This window comes from Syngnathus leptorhynchus, chromosome 2 (genome assembly GCF_054491065.1).
Source record: "Syngnathus leptorhynchus isolate UIUO chromosome 2, UIUO_Slep, whole genome shotgun sequence".
NCBI classification, from domain to species: Eukaryota; Metazoa; Chordata; class Actinopteri; order Syngnathiformes; family Syngnathidae; genus Syngnathus; species Syngnathus leptorhynchus.
The window spans coordinates 11980734-12000423 of NC_141196.1; the positions used below are offsets into that span (position 1 = coordinate 11980734).

At 41.4% G+C, this 19690-nt stretch overlaps 5 protein-coding genes across 12 annotated transcripts in view; 2 read left to right on the forward strand and 3 right to left on the reverse strand.

Annotated features, from left to right (window-relative positions):
* macrod1 (mono-ADP ribosylhydrolase 1) overlaps positions 1 to 3260 on the reverse strand; it is a 113528-nt gene extending 110268 nt beyond the window's left edge. For 3 of the 8 annotated variants that reach the window (XR_015065508.1, XR_015065507.1, XM_085905903.1), the window contains exons 1-3: positions 2599 to 3260; positions 1874 to 1969; positions 1648 to 1755 (exon numbers count right to left, since the gene is read on the reverse strand). Coding sequence is in view for 3 of the 8 variants with exons in the window: in XM_085905903.1 (XP_085762029.1) it covers positions 1648 to 1755; positions 1874 to 1969; positions 2599 to 2977 (583 nt within the window). In the remaining 5 variants the exon portion in view is untranslated. The remainder of the gene's footprint in view (positions 1 to 1647; positions 1756 to 1873; positions 1970 to 2598) is intronic. The other 5 variants (XR_015065509.1, XM_085905906.1, XR_015065510.1 and 2 more) reach the window with 3 other exon arrangements.
* Positions 3261 to 4027: 767 nt separating this feature from the next.
* On the forward strand, positions 4028 to 11679 carry fermt3b (FERM domain containing kindlin 3b). The gene is made up of 15 exons (XM_085937924.1): positions 4028 to 4196; positions 4795 to 4919; positions 5081 to 5314; positions 6790 to 6906; positions 7196 to 7364; positions 7596 to 7698; positions 7772 to 7879; positions 8003 to 8137; positions 8260 to 8306; positions 8607 to 8731; positions 8845 to 8951; positions 9034 to 9255; positions 9699 to 9823; positions 9953 to 10094; positions 10324 to 11679. Exons 2-15 carry the CDS (start codon positions 4796 to 4798, stop codon positions 10501 to 10503), a joined length of 1938 nt encoding a protein of 645 aa, XP_085794050.1. The 5' UTR covers positions 4028 to 4196; position 4795; the 3' UTR covers positions 10504 to 11679.
* On the reverse strand, positions 10016 to 13425 carry trpt1 (tRNA phosphotransferase 1). The gene is made up of 7 exons (XM_085937949.1): positions 13132 to 13425; positions 12443 to 12524; positions 12023 to 12192; positions 11737 to 11914; positions 11595 to 11651; positions 11402 to 11512; positions 10016 to 11322 (listed from the first exon to the last, which is right to left on the reverse strand). Exons 1-7 carry the CDS (start codon positions 13192 to 13194, stop codon positions 11303 to 11305), a joined length of 681 nt encoding a protein of 226 aa, XP_085794075.1. The 5' UTR covers positions 13195 to 13425; the 3' UTR covers positions 10016 to 11302.
* On the forward strand, positions 13215 to 18328 carry zbtb3 (zinc finger and BTB domain containing 3). The gene is made up of 3 exons (XM_085937937.1): positions 13215 to 13412; positions 14563 to 15398; positions 15997 to 18328. Exons 2-3 carry the CDS (start codon positions 14566 to 14568, stop codon positions 16829 to 16831), a joined length of 1668 nt encoding a protein of 555 aa, XP_085794063.1. The 5' UTR covers positions 13215 to 13412; positions 14563 to 14565; the 3' UTR covers positions 16832 to 18328.
* rnaseh2c (ribonuclease H2, subunit C) lies at positions 18035 to 19686 on the reverse strand. The gene is made up of 5 exons (XM_085937962.1): positions 19529 to 19686; positions 19156 to 19307; positions 18960 to 19072; positions 18750 to 18869; positions 18035 to 18280 (listed from the first exon to the last, which is right to left on the reverse strand). Exons 2-5 carry the CDS (start codon positions 19304 to 19306, stop codon positions 18257 to 18259), a joined length of 408 nt encoding a protein of 135 aa, XP_085794088.1. The 5' UTR covers position 19307; positions 19529 to 19686; the 3' UTR covers positions 18035 to 18256.
* Between the last annotated feature and the right edge of the window lie 4 nt (positions 19687 to 19690).

The window sequence follows — 19690 nt, forward strand, 5'->3', positions numbered from 1 at the left end:
CTGCTTTATATACACATTAATTTGACTCACTTCTCTATATTAAATATAAAAATATGTATTCGGGCAAGTGTCCTTTATTGCATACTCACCACTGCACATTTGGGAGTGTTTGTGTGTGGCCTCTGGCCATGAAGAACTCACCCCCACCTTATATTGGTCTACCAGTCAGCTAGTATGGCGTATAATTGGCCACAGTTGGCTTCAAGTGAATGTTTGCTGCCTGCCGTAGGCTAAGTGATGCAGCCACAAAATCAGCTACAGTCCAAGCCGCATGTCAACCGCTAGTTAAACTGCTTCCCGACACTCCTGCTAGTCCGGCAGCTTTGCCACGGGAGAATAAGTTTGATGGTGCTTATTTATTTGGGGCAAAAGAGTCACCCTTTTTTTTTTTTTTTTTTTTTTATAATTGCTCTCATGTCCTTAACTGTCTACCCACTGTCTCGTTTGAACGTCACGCGTCGAAGTGACCTCGCTCAAAGCCTCTCAGTCCATCAGTTAGTCAGCACGTGAAAAGGTCGGCCTCTTAGTCAACAAAAGACCGCTGAGAATGTCAGCGGGACAGCAAATCAGTCAGACAGAAGAAAGGATGGTCGGACGCCGCAGCCCAAAAACCCCTTTGAGGGCGCCCTGTACCTGCCTGTTGCCATGGAGATGCTGTCTGGGATTTAAATACTAGCCTCGCTCTGCCTCACTTTTTATTTATTTGTATTTTTTTTATCTTATTCTCTTCCATCTTCCAATCTTGCTTTTTGTCTGAAAGACATGTTCCCTGTCGCCTCACCTTGGCCCATCATCTCATCTGAACGACCCTTTACCGGCGCTCATACAATTTGCCGTGCTGTAAAACCTCTTATAAAACAAGCGCAAACACACAAAATTTGTCATCACCGACACAAATTACCATCGCATACTGGATACAAGCACATAATCTTCTCTGTTTGTGTGCACTTTTAATGTTTGCCTAAACACACAGCGGTGATGCCGCAAATGAGCGTGAATGGTCCACACGCTCACTTGGATGTTGGCACCTGCTGATAGTCAGCTGCCAAATGGAGATCTATCATTTTCTGCTACAGTCTCATCATCAAGCATCATTTAGGCAAGCTGTCCCGCCTTTCCCCTCCCTTGACACTCTCCTGTGCCAAGACACAGATTACATTTCTCCCAAATGCACCGACAGGTGAAAGGATCATATGTGGGCTATTACTGCCATCTAATGGTTACTCTCAAGTAGTGTTTCACAGTTTGAATTGAGCAAGGCACATAAATATCCAAACCGCTTTATCCTAACAAGGGTCGACGTCATACTGGAGCCTATCCCAGCAGTCTTTGGTCAAGATGGATAAATTACATGAAAAAACAAAAACTGCAATCCACCAGGCAAAAAATGCCCAAAATTATACAAACTAAAATGATGTTTCAAAGTAGCATCCATTTATCAGCAAAGTGTGGTATCGTGCATGAAACGCACAAACATAATAATAGCTTCATTTTCATAATTTTAAAGCCTCATTTGTTAGATCATACATAATCTTTTTTTTCTTCAAATTTGGCAGAATTGTTGACAACACTTGCAATACGTCAAATTTAAAAGACATTTGAATACCGATTCAGTTAGATAGGAGAACTATTTACAGTGTCACATACCTGCATTAACAATGGCATCTACCTCCAACACTGTGATATTGCCACTGTAAACCGAGATTTTCCCATCAAGTTTTTGGTTCCTTGGATAGTGATTCACTTCAGGAAAACCTGATACAGAGACAGTAAGGCTCAAGTATGTCGCTGGTAAATTACATCAACAATATAAGACAGTAAATGAATGTAATTTTTTTTTTTTTAATTAAAAAACGGGTGTTGGGTGTCCGACCTCCAGTGTGAGTCCAAGCTGGGATGTCGTCCAGTCGTACAGAGTCAGTCCTGTAGTATTTACGCCTGACCTCCATAGGCTGAGTCAGCAGGAATCCTGAGACAAATAATAGAATATGTGAAATTTACACACACATTTCGCTAACATAGCAGGCAACCTATTGCAGATCCCTCCCACATTCCAAAAACATGCATTTTAGGTTCACTTATGACTTTGAAGAGATAATGGTTTAAAAACTGAGACATGCAATGAGAATAACTCACACATTGTGTCTTTGTGATTAGTTAAGACTAGAGTGTGTGATTGTTTTTACACAAAAATATGAACAATACAATGCTTCCAAATTCATTCACAATTTGCAACTCCTTGCCATTCCTCATATTGTAGATAGAACCCAACTCCGCAGTTCTTTCTGTCGGTAGATACGGGGTACAATCGAGGAGTGTTTTTTTGTGCTATTGCTTTGCCTTGCTTGGTGCCAAGAAACTACAGCAAGTTCAAGTGAGTTGAGGAATTTCATCTGCTTTGTTGCCATCTTGTGGCATCTATAGGTATTTCCAAACAATTTTAGGGTGGGTCAATTACTTGTGGATTTCTGCTCTTAGCAGCAAAGCTCTTTTTTACACAATCTGACTCAGATTTAATTTCCAAGATTTTCCAACGGGTAACATTTCACATTATTTGTAGTCAAGATCAGTCTTGATAGGTGCACCAGTCAACCTCACCCTTGATCTCCTTCCAGTCGCCTTCAGTGGAGTTCAAGTCAACTTTCACAGCTGCCATCGTCCCAGTGTGTAGAGACGCTGTCAGCCCGCCGATGCCAATGAAAGTGCCCGATCTAACTCGTTTCTCTGGCGGCGAGGGGAAACAAATCCCCTGGGTGGGCCTCCAGCGGGTTGCTGTGGTAGTTGTAAAGTTCGCGGTGTTAATATGGCTGCGGACAGGACTTGTCACTGGATCCCATCCCAGCTGGAGACTGCCAGGAGTTAAAATAATATGCTTGAACCCGACACCCGCTGCAGCCACACGGGACACGGGCCTGCCGCCGGCGAACAGTAGCGGGGTTCTGATTTGGGAACGTAGGCTTAATATATGCATCGCCATGTCTCACTCGGCACGTTTAATGCAAGGTGCACAGAAGTTAGGTTTGTGTCAAATACAAATTGAGGTGTCTAGGTTCGCTTTCGCTGGCCTACATCTTCATCTCATGGGCCATATTTGTTTTGAATTTGTAGAATGTACCATTACTCATGCGAGGGGGGGTGGTAAGGTGCAGGGAAATATTTTGGAGACTATGTCGCGTAAGTGATAATAATTTAGCGATTGATGACACCTAAAGTTTTCAGTTTTATGCAAAATGGTTTATATTTGCGCACTATTTGAACTGTAAATCTTGATTAATCCAACTCCGAATCGACGCGACCAACCATAATAAACTGGTGACCCCTTTACAGACTGTAGGAAATTTGAAGACGCGTAGGTGCCAGGCCAGCACAACACTAAAAAGAAAAGAAAAATTGAAAATAAATGTGCAAACAGAAAATAACAAAAATCCACACAATTTTTAAATAACACAATTGGGACTGATCGGGGTGTGGGCTATTTGCTATTTGCTTAGTCAAGTAAAATGTCTTATCAACTTCAGAATTCATTTCAATGCAGCATAACATTAAATTTGAATCTGCATCACTGATCATTTAGAACTTGTGAGGTTTGTGTGCCAATTTCTCAGTTATATTATGATAGTTAGATTTGTTTTGTCAAATATCACCGTTAAACACCATTAGATGAACACTTTAATTCCTTTTTCCCATTTAGATATTTCTTAGGACAAAGGGACACACCTCTTCATGGTTGTTGTTGTTTTTTTTAGTAGTATTACATTAAAAATTGTACAACACACACACACACTTTCTCTCCCCTACTTACATTTGATTGATTATACTTCGTATTACAAATTATGTCTGTTTCCACGTCTTGAATTGATGGAAATAGAGTATGACGATATATTATGGACAATGTAGTATCACCCGCAAATCATCTACAGACCACGCTGCCTACTATGTATCACCAGCCTGTCAATCAAAAGCTGTAGGCCTACCTCTTGTGCATTTCCGCCAGACGGAAACTGACAAAACGAAAAGAAGAAAAAAAAGGAACATACAACACTAAACACAGTTACAGAAATACAGCCCACCCAGCCAGAGGGAGGAGAAACACTTCAGCACACTTTCATGACAGTTTGGGACTTTTTCACAGATCTGACAGAGGAGCAGTCTTCCCCGCCCCCATTTCATAAACGATTGAACGAAGGAGACTGAAGGTACTGTCCTTATATATCTATATAAATGCATAAGTGTGTGCAGGATAGGCAGTGACATTGAACAATTACAAGGTATGGTGTGTTAGTATTGTGATGTGGTTCTGTCTTTTTGATTCATTCGGCAAAGGTAAAATGTCAAAATATAAAAATGTTATTCCAAAACAGATCAACGGATACATTTTGGTCTTCCTAAAAGAGGTATAGATGTATCATCTGCTGGTAACATGTGAATCATGTCATCAGCAGGATCAGTCTTTTAGGATCTTAAATGTTTGGACAATAACACACCTTCAGTCCAAACATACTATGTTTACATTTGTCTTCATATATTCACATGCAGTAGATCACCTTATGGGCATTGAATAAATATTCTGTCTGTGGTGACGGAAAAAAAAAAAGCGGAAGTGTGTTTCCCTAGCGATTAAGGCAGAACCAGGAAGTGTTAGACATCCTCACCCATCAAGTGTGTGTATCATGTGAGACTGAGCCTCACAAGTGAGCTTAAACATAATTTAATTGTGCTTGTTGTAGGATAAAAATGCGTGTGGTGTGATACAACCTAATAACGTCCCCCTTCGATTCCCTTTCTGTCATGCAGCATGGCGGTGTGGGACCTGTCCATCACAGTGGAGGATCTGGGGCCTGATGCTCCCCCTGTCAGCCTCAGTGTGACCTCTGAGCTCCACGTGGGAGGCGTTGTCCTCAAGCTTGTGGAGAAGACACGTGAGTCGCTGTGTGTCTCTTTGACTCAGACTGTATGGGCACCTACATACACATATTTCTTTACAAGTTCTTGATGTAACTTGTTTTGCAAGTTATACGTTATATAATTTAAAAAATATACAAGTCTTTAAATTTACTGTCTGTTTGTGTGCGTGATGCAGAAATTCAGCGTGACTGGTCGGACCATGCGCTGTGGTGGGAACAGAAGCAGCAATGGCTGCTGCGGACATCCTGGACTCTGGAGAAATATGGCATTCACGCCGATGCCCGTTTGCTCTTCATGCCGCAGCATAAGCCTTTAAGGCTGGACTTGCCCAACGGCATCACCCTGAGGCTCTGCGTCTGCTTCTCCAATCCCGTCTTCCAGACTGTGATGGGCATCTGCACACTGCTCAGTGAGTTTATCACTCACTTTATTTTACATATTTATTGGATGCTGCTTCCTAATGTAAAGTCAACATCGTGACAGTTGCTGCTGTGAGTAATGATAAACCCGTGTTAGGTTTTGCATCAGTGGACACCCAATGAGCACTTGAATTCACCATCGATGTCTATGTCAGTCATTTTAATTCTTATTTTAACAGATGTGTGATGTCGTATCATTTGTACAAGATAGTAAAAGGAGCATACAATATTATGGAAAGTTGCCTATTTTTGTCTTAAGGTGTCTTAAGGTGTGACCGCGCGAGTAACCCATTGTATTCTTGATTACAAATGGGGAAGCAGCACATACAGACATACAATACATCCATACTCACGGGTCTATATTCTTTATCCTCTGCGAAAAACAACTATTACGACTAACATTTCAGCATCTTACAAAGTCACTTAAAGGAAGTTGCGATGAATTCATCAAAACTAACAGTTTACTTATTATATTACTTTTTTTAACATGTCTTTTTTATTAACTACAACATTATAAAGTGCTATTGTCCTTATTTTTCAAAAAATACATTGTGAAATTTTGCTCTGACCTCAGTTGAGTACTCATTTGCAAGGACCCTGAATTATCTTGATTATAGAACTCTCTGATCTGCTCCACCAATGCGGCACAAAGCTTGCGGTGATAGCGACCGAAATGAATAGATTGACGGATCACAGTCGGAGACATGGTGTGCATGACAAAACAGGTTAGAAGTTGGTCTCGACTTTGCTTGCAAGCTGCAAAACAAACAAGCAAAAAATCAGTTGTGATTTCTCACAGCCAATTGAGTGAATGTTAAACAGCAATATATATGCATAGAGTTGAGTCCCAATTGACACTGATGTGAACTGAACACATAACATTGGATCCAGAGTCAGACACACTACATCTGCACATGTTTACCTACATTTCCCTCAAGTATTTGTCTTGTTTCTCTATATCTGAATCCTTTGACCACACTACAATCAGTTTGAAAAAAAATCATATCGGAGTGGACCTAAATTCTGATACAGACAAGTCTTTACCTTGTTGTAATCATCCTTTGACTTTCACAAAACTATACTGATGTGTGCTAACAATTCAAATCAGCCAGTATCCTTTAAAAAGAAAAAAAACTTTCCATCAACAGGAAGTTAGAATATAAAAGGTACGATACTGGAGCAAATTTTGCAAATGTACATTATAACAAAAAAGGGATTTTAATCTTCAAGCCACTAAAAAAAAATAAACACTGATTTTCAGTTATGCCTGTTACCCCATTTGACCTGTGGGGGTTTTTTTTTAAGAAGGACTTACAAAAGTTACTTTTTTAGTTTTGAACATGATGAATTATTCTCTGCACGTGCACAAGCGCTGTCAGTCTTCACACACTGACATCTTTTTCAAAAAGGAGTCGAATAATTGAATGAATTCAATTGAACATTTTGGCACATTTGACCTCCACAGATATCCGTCACCCAGAGGAGCTCTCACTCCTTCGGCCAGTAGAGGAGAAGAAAAAGAAGAAGGACAAAAATTCGGCAGAGGAGATTTTTGACCTGACTGTGGTGCCTCTCTCCTCAGGTATACTCATCATTCCGCCCGCTATCATCAATATTGTCATTTGGATGAAAAATTGAAGCCTTGTTGTGGAGTCACGTTTTGACAAACTAATTCCTAACATAAGAGAAATAAAGACAAAATACTTGAGACAAGGTTCCTTTTTTGTGCAAGATTTTAGTTTATTATTCTCTGCTTGTTCCCCTAAGAATAACAAGAAAATATTCTTTATTGTGTAAGCGTCCTAAAAATGAACATTTTGGATTATGTTTTCAACATCAGAGTCATTTTTCACATGACTCTTTGTTCGCAGCATCCCTGCCCAGTTTGTACAACGGCATGCCCGCTCATTTTGTCGGCTCGCCTCAGTTGGAGGCCATCTACAAGATGTTGTCAGTCCCTCAGCCTCCTCCTGCCCCTGAAGTCGTAACCAAGCAGTACCGCCCAGCCAGCGTGGTGGACAAGGCTCACATCAACGGCAGGTACATTCACCACACACGCACGCTTCTATGTTGAACCCGTTAATGAATAAACGGAATATGCCAGAAAATGACCAAAGTGCAATACGTGAATGTCAGTACTGATTCAGCCATTCAGTGACTAGTTAAAACTGATTTTTTTTTTATTGGCAAAAACTAATCCGGGGCCAATCCGAGTACAGTTGCCCATCCCTGCTACCGATCAAATAAATGCATGTGACCTTTTTCCCTCAGGTGGTTGGATTCGTCCCGTTGTCTGATGCAGCAGGGCATCCAAGAAAATGACCGACTGTGGCTTCGTTTCAAATATTTTGCCTTCTATGATATAGAACCCAAGGTACACGTATAATTGGACATATTGATCGTGTCTCAGAATTCAATGCTCAGGAGAGATGTTTGTATATTTTTAGTATGATATGGTGCGTCTGACGCTACTTTACGAACAAGCTCGTTGGGCCATACTGTTGGAGGATATTGACTGCACTGAGGAGGAGATGATGCTGTTTGGAGCTTTACAGGTAGAGCACTGTTGCGGCGTGCAAAAATAAAAAAGCGTGAAAAGCGGAATAAGAAACTGCTCATTTGAAAAATCCCCATAATACATTGTCTTGCTGTCTGGCATCTAAAATTCACTCTTGCAGTATCACGTCAGCAAGGTGTCGCAGTCAGAGTCGCAGACAATGAACTCGACGGCAGCCATGGATGACCTTGAGTCGGCGCTTCAATCCCTGGAGGCCAAAATGGAGAGCGAGAGCAGCTCTGCCTCTGACATGCTGGTCAGACACGATGAATGCATAATGCTGTCTTTCATTCAATGTCATCAGCCTTCTGAGCAATTAAGAATTCAACGAAGAACGCCAAGCAACTGAAAACTTTATCTTTTTTTCTTTTCCTACAGGATAACATGACCGCACCGGAACTTAACGATTACCTGAAGATTTTCAGGTACTCTTTGATACTTAAGACTAATTGAACAGTAATCCTATAGACGTGGGGATAGGGAACAAGCCCAACAATGAACTGGCAAGAGAAACTGACACCCCAGGCTCCTCCCCAATACGAATAGCTTGCCTCTATTTGACATCTTTAATTTATAAAACACACAAAAACAATGCACTGACTGCATTGACCAAGTGTAGAAAAGAAATACTGTTGTACAACGCAGGCAGACGACACAGGCTGCGTTCATTTGAGCCTGTTCCAAAACACATTTGAGCCCAAATTGGAAATGCTGATGTGTTTCAGGCCAAAGAGATTAACTCTGAAGGGATACAAGCAGCACTGGTTCAAGTTCCAGGACACCTCAATTTCCTATTTCAAGAGCAAAGAAGAAAGCATTGGAGAGCCTATTCAACAAATTAACCTCAAAGGTATAGCATGTTATTGTAGCTTGAAACATTAACACTGGTGACCCTTGACCCACATTGCCAGCATGGCACAACACAAATGAAGGTGTAGTGTCAACCCTTAATTTGACACACAGGCTGTGAAGTGGTGCCAGATGTCAACATGGCAGCTCAAAAGTTCCTCATCAGGCTGCTGATACCAGCTCCCGAGGGCATGAATGAAGTCTATCTCCGCTGTGAAAATGTGAGGACAAACCATCCACACCTCGCATCTCGCTCTCAACCTTTTAACGAGGGCGTTATTCTCGACCATCTCTCTCTTGTAGGAGGAGCAATATGCAAGGTGGATGGCTGCATGTCGTCTGGCCTCCAAAGGCAAGAGCTTGGCAGACAGCAGCTACCATAGCGAAATACGCAGCATCCGGTCCTTCTTGGCAATGCAAAACACAAGCTCAAGTTCTCATGGCAACGCAGCTGCTACAGACGAAAGCATAAACACGCTCAGTTTGGTGTCACCCCGCTATCATAAAAAGTACAAAACCAAACAGGTGGGAATACAGATGTTGATGTCAAAGCCAATCTGTGTTAAAAATGGTTTTCATCACTGCAAAAATGTCATGGATGGTCAACAAACAATTGTGCAACAAATATGGGCAATAGAATAATACCTATAGGCATGTGTTCTTTATCCTCTGCAAAGAATGATAATATATGGAAACTTCACTGAGATTATCTGAATGTACAGTATTGGATAGTCTAGTTGTCTCATCTTAAATTAAATTAAGACACCTCGGTTTCTTGGCAAGGGAAAAGTATATTTAGCCTTGACCTGAGATAGATTTCATCCTGGTGAGGTTGTAGATAATAAGAACATTACACTTTGCACTTGGGCCTTTGAGGTGATTTACAGAACTTGGACCAACTAAATGTTCACTTCCAGCAAGACAAAAGGGAATTATTCTGACAATTGACTGTGCGTGTGACCATGCAGTTGACCCCTCGTATCCTGGATGCCTACCAGAATGTGGCTCAGCTCTCAATGGTGGATGCAGTCTCGCGCTTCTTGCAGATCTGGCAGGCCCTTCCCGACTTTGGCCTCTCATATGTAGTCGTCAGGTTCAGTCACACATTTGTTTTCAAGCCTTTTATTGTTTAAATTACGCCAATACTGTCATACCATACCTTTCCAAACAAGAAGAGCTTGACACAATAACTACAAAGTCGTTTTTTTTTAATGTCTAACAGGTTCAAAGGAAGCCGTAAAGACGAGGTACTGGGCATCGCTCCCAACCGTCTGATCCGCATCGACTTGGGTGTGGGCGACGTGGTGAAGACCTGGCGTTACAACAATATGAAACAGTGGAATGTCAACTGGGACATTAGACAGGTGTGATTAGTGAGCTCTCGGGCAAATTTCAATTAACCTTCGACCTATGGCAGATGAGTGTTGCTTTGCAGTTAAAATACACGTATGTGTGTGTGTGTGTACTGAATGTGTGTACACACACTCGCTATCTATCTCAATTTAAACATCTACGTCTATATATTTCTATCTCTCTCTCTACAATCTAACAATCTGTATTTATATATCTCTATATATTTCAATCACCTCCCAGGTGGCCATAGAGTTTGAGGGTAACATCAACATTGCCTTCAGCTGCGTGACGGCCGACTGCAAGATCGTTCACGAGTTCATCGGGGGCTACATCTTCATGTCGACGCGCAGCCGTGATAAGAGTGACAAGCTCAACGAGGAACTCTTCCACAAGCTAACTGGTGGACACGAGGCGCTCTAGAACTCAAATACACCAAATGATCTTTGGCATTCAAAATATCATGACTATGGTAAGTATTTTCTTTCTAGTGTTACAAAAGTCAAAAGATCAAAAGCAACCAAGTTACTATACTATACATTACACAAACAACCCTCACGTATTTGTACTTACTTTGTGTTACTAGCTCAATAGCTAAGGAATTCCGTGCAAGAACACAAACAGATGCCAACAGCAAATGCTTACCACTTACACTTTAATCAAATAAATTGAGCATGTTCACTTGTGTTCACATCCTTTTGTCAAGGCATCTGGTGCCATTGCAATTTCACACTGATCATTCATCTCGAATCATTTTAGGTCTGCCAATTATTATTATTATTCACTGAAGATTAAAGGGAAAGAAACAAATTGTTGACAATTAGTCTCAGTATGTCTCTCCACTAGTCTAAACAGTATTCTGATTAAAATTGTGGAATATATATTTAGCAGCAAAATTCACCTTTTATTATCTTTTGCCTCTTTAATTCATATTCCACAAACAAAACATGAATCAGAACACTGTGTTTCGACAAGGTGGGCTTCACAGAACATTATATTTCAAAGAAAATTTAGGGGTTGACTTCATCTTAAACAGGTGTGAATGTGAGTGTGAATGCTATTTATGTGGCCTGTGAATAACTGGCGACCAGTCCCAAGTGTAAGCTGCCTCTCGAGGCTTGGTCAAAATCGACTTCAATATGCTCCAGGTCACCCGTGACCCAAATGCAGAAAAGCGATATAAAAAATTTTGATGGACTTGTTGATCGGTCTTCTGATGGCATCACAGTGGTAGGATGCGCCCTTAAAAGAAAGGACACGTCACCTCAACTTCAAGATAGGAAAAAAATTACTCAGTTGACCCGTTTGATGAATGTCTTACTCGTAGGCTTGAGTTGTATAGCTCGGCTAAAGTACTCCGGTGGTAGTTTTCCTTCAACGTTCCCGGTTGTCAACAACACACGGTTCTCCGACCAGAAGAACTCAATACCATCTGCCCAGTCACATTCAGTTGTGTCAGTTTTTCTTTTTTGGATGACCTGTACATGATGTCAATCAACTGTGTGTAATCTTACCAGCAAGAGCTTTTGGTATGTCAATAAATATAGCTAGATCACAGTCTTTCCTCATACCTAGTTAAAAATGAAAAAAAATAAAAACACTTTCATTGAAAAGTGTGTCTTTTGATGCAAGGCACACAGTTCATTTTTAGCATACCACTTATTACACCATCCTCTTGTGGCAAGCCTGGAGCCAGATGAATGTGCATCCGCCTCATGCGACTCAAACCTTGCTGCTGGATGGAGCACCAATTGCGCATGTAGGATCCGTGAACAGCCTCAACAGGACAGTCGGGAGAACCGGCCAAAACCGGCTTCAGCTCCAAATTGGATACCTGGACACACATTTCCATGTAGTATTAACACTGGAGATTCCAGGATCAAATATATGCACGAAGCTAAAGCAGTCACAGCCACGCAGGGTTGAGCTTGACATACTGTACCTGCATCGTGTGTCCCTGATTGGCTCGAATCTCCAAGTGGCTATCTTCCGGATGAGGACGAAGCTTAAAACGCTGCTTATCATTTGAGGCCACCACTCTCTCAACATCTTCCAGTTTGTACGAGTGGAACTGTGGGTGAGCCAAGAGGTCCTTAACAGACAGGTAGCCATCTACAGAAAGTTCAAATGAATTTGGGACATGTGATAACAGAAGGTCAACTAATTGGTTCACTATCAAACAATACAATTGAATGAATCCATTATTTTACTTTCCTGCACTGCTTATTTGTGCTGAATGATTTTGAAAAATAATCTACCAGTAATTGCAAATTTTCTTCCTTAATGTTGTGATTTAATATGTGATTATATGTCCATTATATGCCTTTTGGTATGGAATAAGAAGCAGCTGTTTTCAACACACCCGAACTTAAATGTAGACCCATCTGATTGGCACCATGGCGAAGAGCGTAGGACATAGATTTCGACAACCTGACATCTTTGTCCTGGCAGGGGAAAGCAAAACAATTATAATGCCATTTGATACTGTACAGCTGTAGCTATTGTCATATTTATCAATCTTTAAAAAGTAAAAGCTCTAAAAAGACCAAACTATTCAAGTTCATTGAATTCATGCATAACACGCACCTAATGTGGATCTCTCATGAAATACAATTTGATAATCGATAGGTATGCCAATACATAGGACTAGAATCAGAAAAATTCACAACATAATAATCAAAACTTAATATCATAACAGCTGTCTCAAGAAAATTACACTTAGCATAACTTTCTTTTTCTGTCAGTGAGATAAGTGATATCACTGGAATAATCTTTAAGATATACGTCTGATGATACTGGTCTCGTGGAAACGAGTTAATATTTGAATTTTCACAAACATACCTAAAGAAAGGCTGTCATTTTATTAATATAAACGTTTAAGAATATTTAAGTCCCCCCTTTCCCTTTGCCAAGTTGCCTGTTGTCTTTAACTCACGATAGCCAAAATCATGCCAAAAAGAACCTTTGTTTCTCGAATCAGCACTTGGACTTTTTATTTATTTTTTTAGTCAGGTACAGCTTGAGTAGTTTTGACACCTCACACAAATTCACCTCTTTACAATCACCACCACGTTTCCCTCTCTTTCCTCTTCTTCCTCCTCTGTCAGAATCCATTTAGAGAACGAGAACAACAACAAAACATTCTAATCGTGACTTGCGATTGCTTCCAGTACGTTTTTCCTGGCTGGAGTGTTCACATGGCTACCCGAGCCCTCGTCACGTGACACGGTCAAAACAAGTGAGCACTTCCGGTGTATTAGCCGCGGCCCAGAGGTGGAGGTGTTTGCTCGTTGGGATATGTGGTTTGTCTTATAAGACAGCTGTTGCTGTTGGTAAGATCATCATCTTTGCCTGTTTATTATCATGTTAACAGACTCTAAGTGGCGGATAGATATTAGCGGCTAGCTAAAATACGAGGTTGTGTTTGTTGTCGTTTTGTGATGCTACACGTGTTGCTATGGGAGTGTCTCGTCTAACGTTGTTACCATTTAGTCACGTTCCATTAAGTGTTTTTGCCCACAACAGTTTTCTATTGGAATTTGCATGAGTTTGATTTGGCAGAGGTGGGTAGAATAGTGGTGTTACGTATGTATAATAAAAAAGTAGTCCTTCAAAAAACGATTTGCTTCAGAGTATTTTTTTTTAAACAACTAGTGTTCGTAACTGATCGGGAACGTCTGATTTTTTTTTTTTTAATCAAACCATGAATCCAAAACTCGAAAAAAATATATAAAAAGGGAATGTGAAAATTAAGATTCTGGCCAACAACATCACTATAACCAGAAAAAAAGGTAAATGTATTTTTTTTTTTTTTATCAAACAAACTTTTTCTTTCAATTCTGCTATAAAAAAAATTGAATTACATTCACTTTTTGTTTACACTCGTGAAACAGCACATAGACGTTTTAAGGGACACTTAAAGTAGTGGAGGTTTTGTGCCGACTCCCATTCATCTTGAGTTTAAATGTGGATAATGAAAAATAATGTACAGAATTATTATGGCCACATCAATGGTGGAAAAAAAGTTTAGAATTGATTTATCTTGGTCTATTCTTATAAATTGAATAAACTCAGACATGTCTTATTTTACTGTATATGTTCCCTGCCATTAACTGGTGACCAGTCCAGGTTGCAACGCGGTTCTCGCACAAAATCATTTGGAATTAGGGCTGGGCCGTGTTCCCTCCCTCACATTAGGTTGCGATTCCACTTCAAGTTGCTATTCAATTCAATATTGATTCATCAAAAAGTCAAACTACACAAATATGAGTAAATGTTAACACTTTTATATAACTTATTTGTACATATTGAGTACAAAAGTAATGTAAAGTTAATTATTTAATCTTAGAAATTGTACTAAAAACAATTAACAACTGAGCTGCACACATGACGAGTGTGTTACTCATAAAATGTCTGGTGAGTGTAATGAATATTTTTTCCCCATAGATTGTCATTGCCTTATTTGTCTTCTTTGTTTGCCAGATTATGGAGTTTTCTCAGCATTCCCAGCAGCTGCTGTCAGCTCTGCGCTCCCAGCGGCACCGCGGCTTCCTATGCGACTGCACCGTCCTGGTGGGCTCGTCCCGTTTCCTGGCTCATCGAGCTGTTCTGGCTTCTTGCTCGCCTTTCTTCCACATGTTTTACTCGGATTCACTTTGTAACACTGGTGTAAATACTTCCAGCAGCTCTGTCACACTCGACAGTGACATTGTCACGGCAGCCGCCTTCAGCCTGCTCCTTGACTTCATTTATGAAGGGGTCCTACAACTGGAGAAGTCTCCGTCACTGGAGGATGTATTGGCAGCGGCGAGCTTCCTTCACATGAACGAGGTGGTGAGGGTGTGCAAAAAAAGACTGCAGAGACGAGGACCTATGGCTGAGGCGGATAGCACTCGCTCTGAAGAGAGCATCGGGGCCGTGAAGGTAACGGATACAGGGAGGCAGGAGAGGGGAGATGTTGGGCTTGGGCCTGAGGTAACCGTGGCAGCAGATCACTCGAATCTCATTGCCATGACAACAACCCCCTCATCAGTTACCCTAATGACAGGACGGAGCACATTGGAGTCTGTCAAGTCAGAGTACAGGATTGATGAAGGTTCATCAGAGGCACGAGTTCAGACTCCCCCGAGTGCCGATGTCGCTGACACCACACAGCCTGGCATGGATGGCCCTCATCTGCTACCACGGAGAGAACTGGTACAGGGACCCGCTGCGGTACAGTCTCAGAGGGAGTCGGGAGGTCCAAACAGGTTGAGGGATTGCAGTCAGGGTGAAGGCTCAGCTCTCTGCAGCCCATGCAGCACCTCTGAAACATACAGGTACAAGTCGCCACTGTAAGCCCTTAGTGTTGCCTGAAATAGCCACCTGCCCAATACTAGGCCTTATTCATGCACTTAATATATTATCAATACGATGCATCAAATACCATAAATCAAACCAGCCAAATTGGGTCCGCAAATAAACATCAAATGCTGGTATGGTAACAGCACATGAATAATGCAGTCTCACTTGGCTTGCTCTGACCAAACCATCAAAAGACACAAAAATACTGACATCATGGGCTTGCTCGGTGGCCCTCTGTGGGGAATTTGAAATCTAGTTGGTTTATAAAAACATACACACTCCTAATATAGTTTTACAGGGCACCACATTGAGACTGGAAACCCCAAATCTAACACCAATACATATACTATACCGGAAGAAGTGCAGCTAAGAGTAACATCACAAAACAAAAAGAATACTGATGCGAAGAAATTCATCTAATTTTATGGATCAAATATAGGTTGTAAATTTAGTGCAGTGCTGCTTTAAAGAGTGTTTAGGTCAGAAGGCCACCAGTAGGAGTTTAAACAGAAAACGTTTTTTTCATGAATTCAGATTTCATAATCATCTTTTCTGTTTGTTTCTTGACCATAGCTGTAACCAGCAGCCTTCTTCGTCTTCCCTGGTCTCAGACATCCAGGGTAGCTATCCGACATTGGTTGCTGCTGCCCATTCAGAATCCAATAAGTCACCAGATCTCCAGGCGGCTGAAGACAAAGATGCTCAAGCAGAACCTTTGGTGTGGGATTGCAGAGGAGCTGCAGGTGGAGAACAACACATGGCCTCACTTGCGCATGCACAAAACGAGTCACTTTTGCATCCCCAAATTCAAATCCAGAGTGTCATCTCTTTTCAACATGAAGGCCAGAACACTCACCTCTCCATGCCGCCCACTTCTCAAAACATAGCTGTCAATGAGCGGGAGACAGCTGGAAGAGTGCATCCCCCCATTGGGTTAAGGACTGAGCACAATAATGGTGACAAAGCAAAAGTCAAAGTGGAGGCCATTGTCATTTCTGATGAAGAGCAGGAAGAGGACAAAGAGGGCGCGGCAGTGATGGTCAACGAATTTGAAGATGACATCCAGGATGAGGGTTCGTTACTGCCTTCACTGTCCACGAAACAGCAACACTCGGACCACGCCACCTATTTAGCAGACTTTAAGGACACCGTGGAGGGCATCACGGAGGATGTCCCGACATGCTGTGTCTGTGGCAAAACCTTCTCGTGCACATACACACTCAGGCGCCACGCCATTGTGCACACGAGGGAGCGCCCCTACGAGTGCCGCTACTGCTACCGCAGTTACACCCAATCCGGGGATCTCTATCGTCACATACGCAAGGCTCACGACCAAACCATGCCACCCAAACGCAGCAGGACTGATGTGGAGTGCATGCTAATGCCACAACCACCCCCGCTTAGCTAACAAACACTCACCCGTTCATTTTGCTATTGAGTGTCGTAGGGAGCTCCAGCCTATCCCAGCTGACATCGAGTGAGAGGCGGTTTATTGGTCGTCAAGCACGGCACATGTAGACAGACAACCTTTCACGCTCTTTCACACTGATTATGAACTGAACCCACACTGCCAGCCAACCGCTATGCCAGCAGTGGCTCGTCGATCAAACCGACTCCAAAATAATGATGAACGATCTTGAAAAATAATCTACTGTTATTGTCATTTCTTTCTTTTTCTGTGTGTTGTCACATGTGCACATATGTATACAGGTGTGCAAAAGTGGGTGGACAGTAGTGTCTCTTGAAACCAATTTGAAATCCTTTGCTAGTATCTTTTTGTAACAATTTACAGTACCTGCTTTTGCACCCCCTGTATATATAAAGTCTACAGCCTGAAATGAAGAATGAAATGTAATTGTTGCGTTCTTTTTTTTCCCCCTCAGAAATTGCAGGATGTGCAGTGCGAATTTTGCATTCAATTACTTGAGATTTTCAGCCCTACTACAAATAAGGAGTGTAGTTAAATCAACCCCTAAATTCATTTGGTATCTAAGAGCAACGGTAGACTTTCCAATGGCGAAAAAGGGGCTGCAAGAATTTCAGTGCCCCCCCCCCCATTAAATGATTTTTTTTTAGTCTTCACACACTTAAAACATCAAAATGCTGAATCGTGATAGTTCTGTCCCACTTGTACTTTTAGATAATGTAATTCATTGTTCTGTTGACCTTTTACTGGATTGCAATGAATAATTTTCCTCAATCCTAGGTTTTATGAATGTGATTGACAAAATAAAAGGAAGAAGTGAGTTCACACAAAATGATGATCATTGTAGATTTGTATTGCCGATCTGATGTATTGTACTCCATTTGTTATATTTGAGTGCTTCGTAAGTTAGCAAGTGTGTATGGGACACCAGCAAATATGTCAATAAGTCAAAATATCAACATGGAATCAATGAGACAAAAAGGGTCATTTAAATTCTTTCTTGATGTTACTGCCATTGGCCCTAAGTTTGTATGCACTGTGTTGACCCTCAGAAATTTTGGAACTGAATACCATACTACATGTGAGCCCTTAGAATGACCGCTTTTATTTTCCTTAGGGTCAAAAATTAAACTACAGTTCTGTCGATGGTCACTGGTGAGTCATGGAAAATTGGCATCAAGCTAGCCAACGTGTATTAGAAATGTTCAGATGAACTAGTATAGACATGTTTCAGTGAAGTGATTTGTTTTTTATTATTCCAATACAAAATTCATAAAACACAAACTATACATTCACTTTTTGCTCTGTAACAAGCATTACCTCAGTTTTGTGGACTATGGCCTGTAACCAGAAAACCTATTTTATTCCAAATATGCATTGCCAAACCTCTTGATTGCAGGATTTTCTTTAGTCTTCCACTGCTCCATGAATCTGGAAGAAATAAGCATCGATCATTATCGACAACCTAAATAAAATTCTAACCACATCAAATTCAGTGGAATAAGTCCATCCATTTTCTACGCTGAGTTACCATTTGGGTTGTGGGCAAACTGGAGCTCATCCCAGCGGAATTTGTGTGACAGGTGGGGTACACTCTTAAGTCACCAGTCAAATGTAGGACATATACTGTATATGAATCAATCTTGATATATAACAAATACAACTTTATTTATGTAGCGCATTTCACAATTGGTGCAGCTGTAACAAAGCACTTTAATTCCATAGAATAAGAAACCACACAAGCACAGGGAAGCTAGAGATGAAATTCAATCCGCAGAACTGTAATGCAGATGTGAAACTCCCACAGTGGAGGCATGTCTATATCAGGTGGGTTTACTATTTTGTATTGTATTATAAGTACTTCTTCAAAGTTCACCGTAATTATAATTAATATCCTCACCGCTTGAGCAAGGTCAGGCCAGTCCATCGCCATCACCACTGCGTCGTCCGAGTTAGGAGGGTTCTCGAGATTCCAGTAGGTCAGCTTGTCAAACAGACAAGACACCTTCAGGGTTCGATCCTAAATATGCATAAACAGGAAAAAGAGAAGCACGGTCATTCTACATTATCTTTACATGGATCCAACAGTGAGATTGGTCATGTCTACCACCTCCTGATCCGTGCCGGGCATGTTGATCTCCTTCAGCACCAGGCCAGTGTAGCCTGCTGGGCAGGTGAGCTCCTGCCCCTTGAGACCTCGGCCTCGGAATGAAACGGTCTTCTCTATTAAACGAAACGTGTGCAAGGTCAGGGGACATGAAAAATAAATATACATCATCACTGGGCATCTCTTACATTTACTATACCTTGATTGTCCTTTATGGTAGCATTGAAGTACTGTGAAATCTGTGCAGGTCCATTGTGTTCAATCTCACAGGGGATCAGGTGGAGTTGTTCTCGAGGTGCCTGGTCCGCAGATGATGCATCAACACGGGTCACACTCGTGGAACAGGACATCCTGCAACCAGGTAACAAACACTTGAAATGTATTGGCCAGACCTGTTGAGAATGTTATTCTTCTACTCTTTGTTAGAGAATAAGTAGTCCAAAAATTAAATGTCCCTGCAAATGTTTTAGGATTTTTCAAAAGCACTACGTTCTGACGATACATTAGTCCTTAATGGCTGGTATGTTTATCAAATACAATGGTGTCGGTTTACCGAAATTCTCTAACTTTACCTTGTTCGTGTTGTTTTGAAATGTACGCGGATCCTTTCCGGGTGGATTCGAATTCGGGCTCTGATTGGACCAGAAGCTCTTCTTCTCCACTCAAAGGGAGTTTGGCGGCAAAATTTGGTTGAGTGTTGTAATGTCTCCCCCTCTTGATAAGTAATCGAGTTA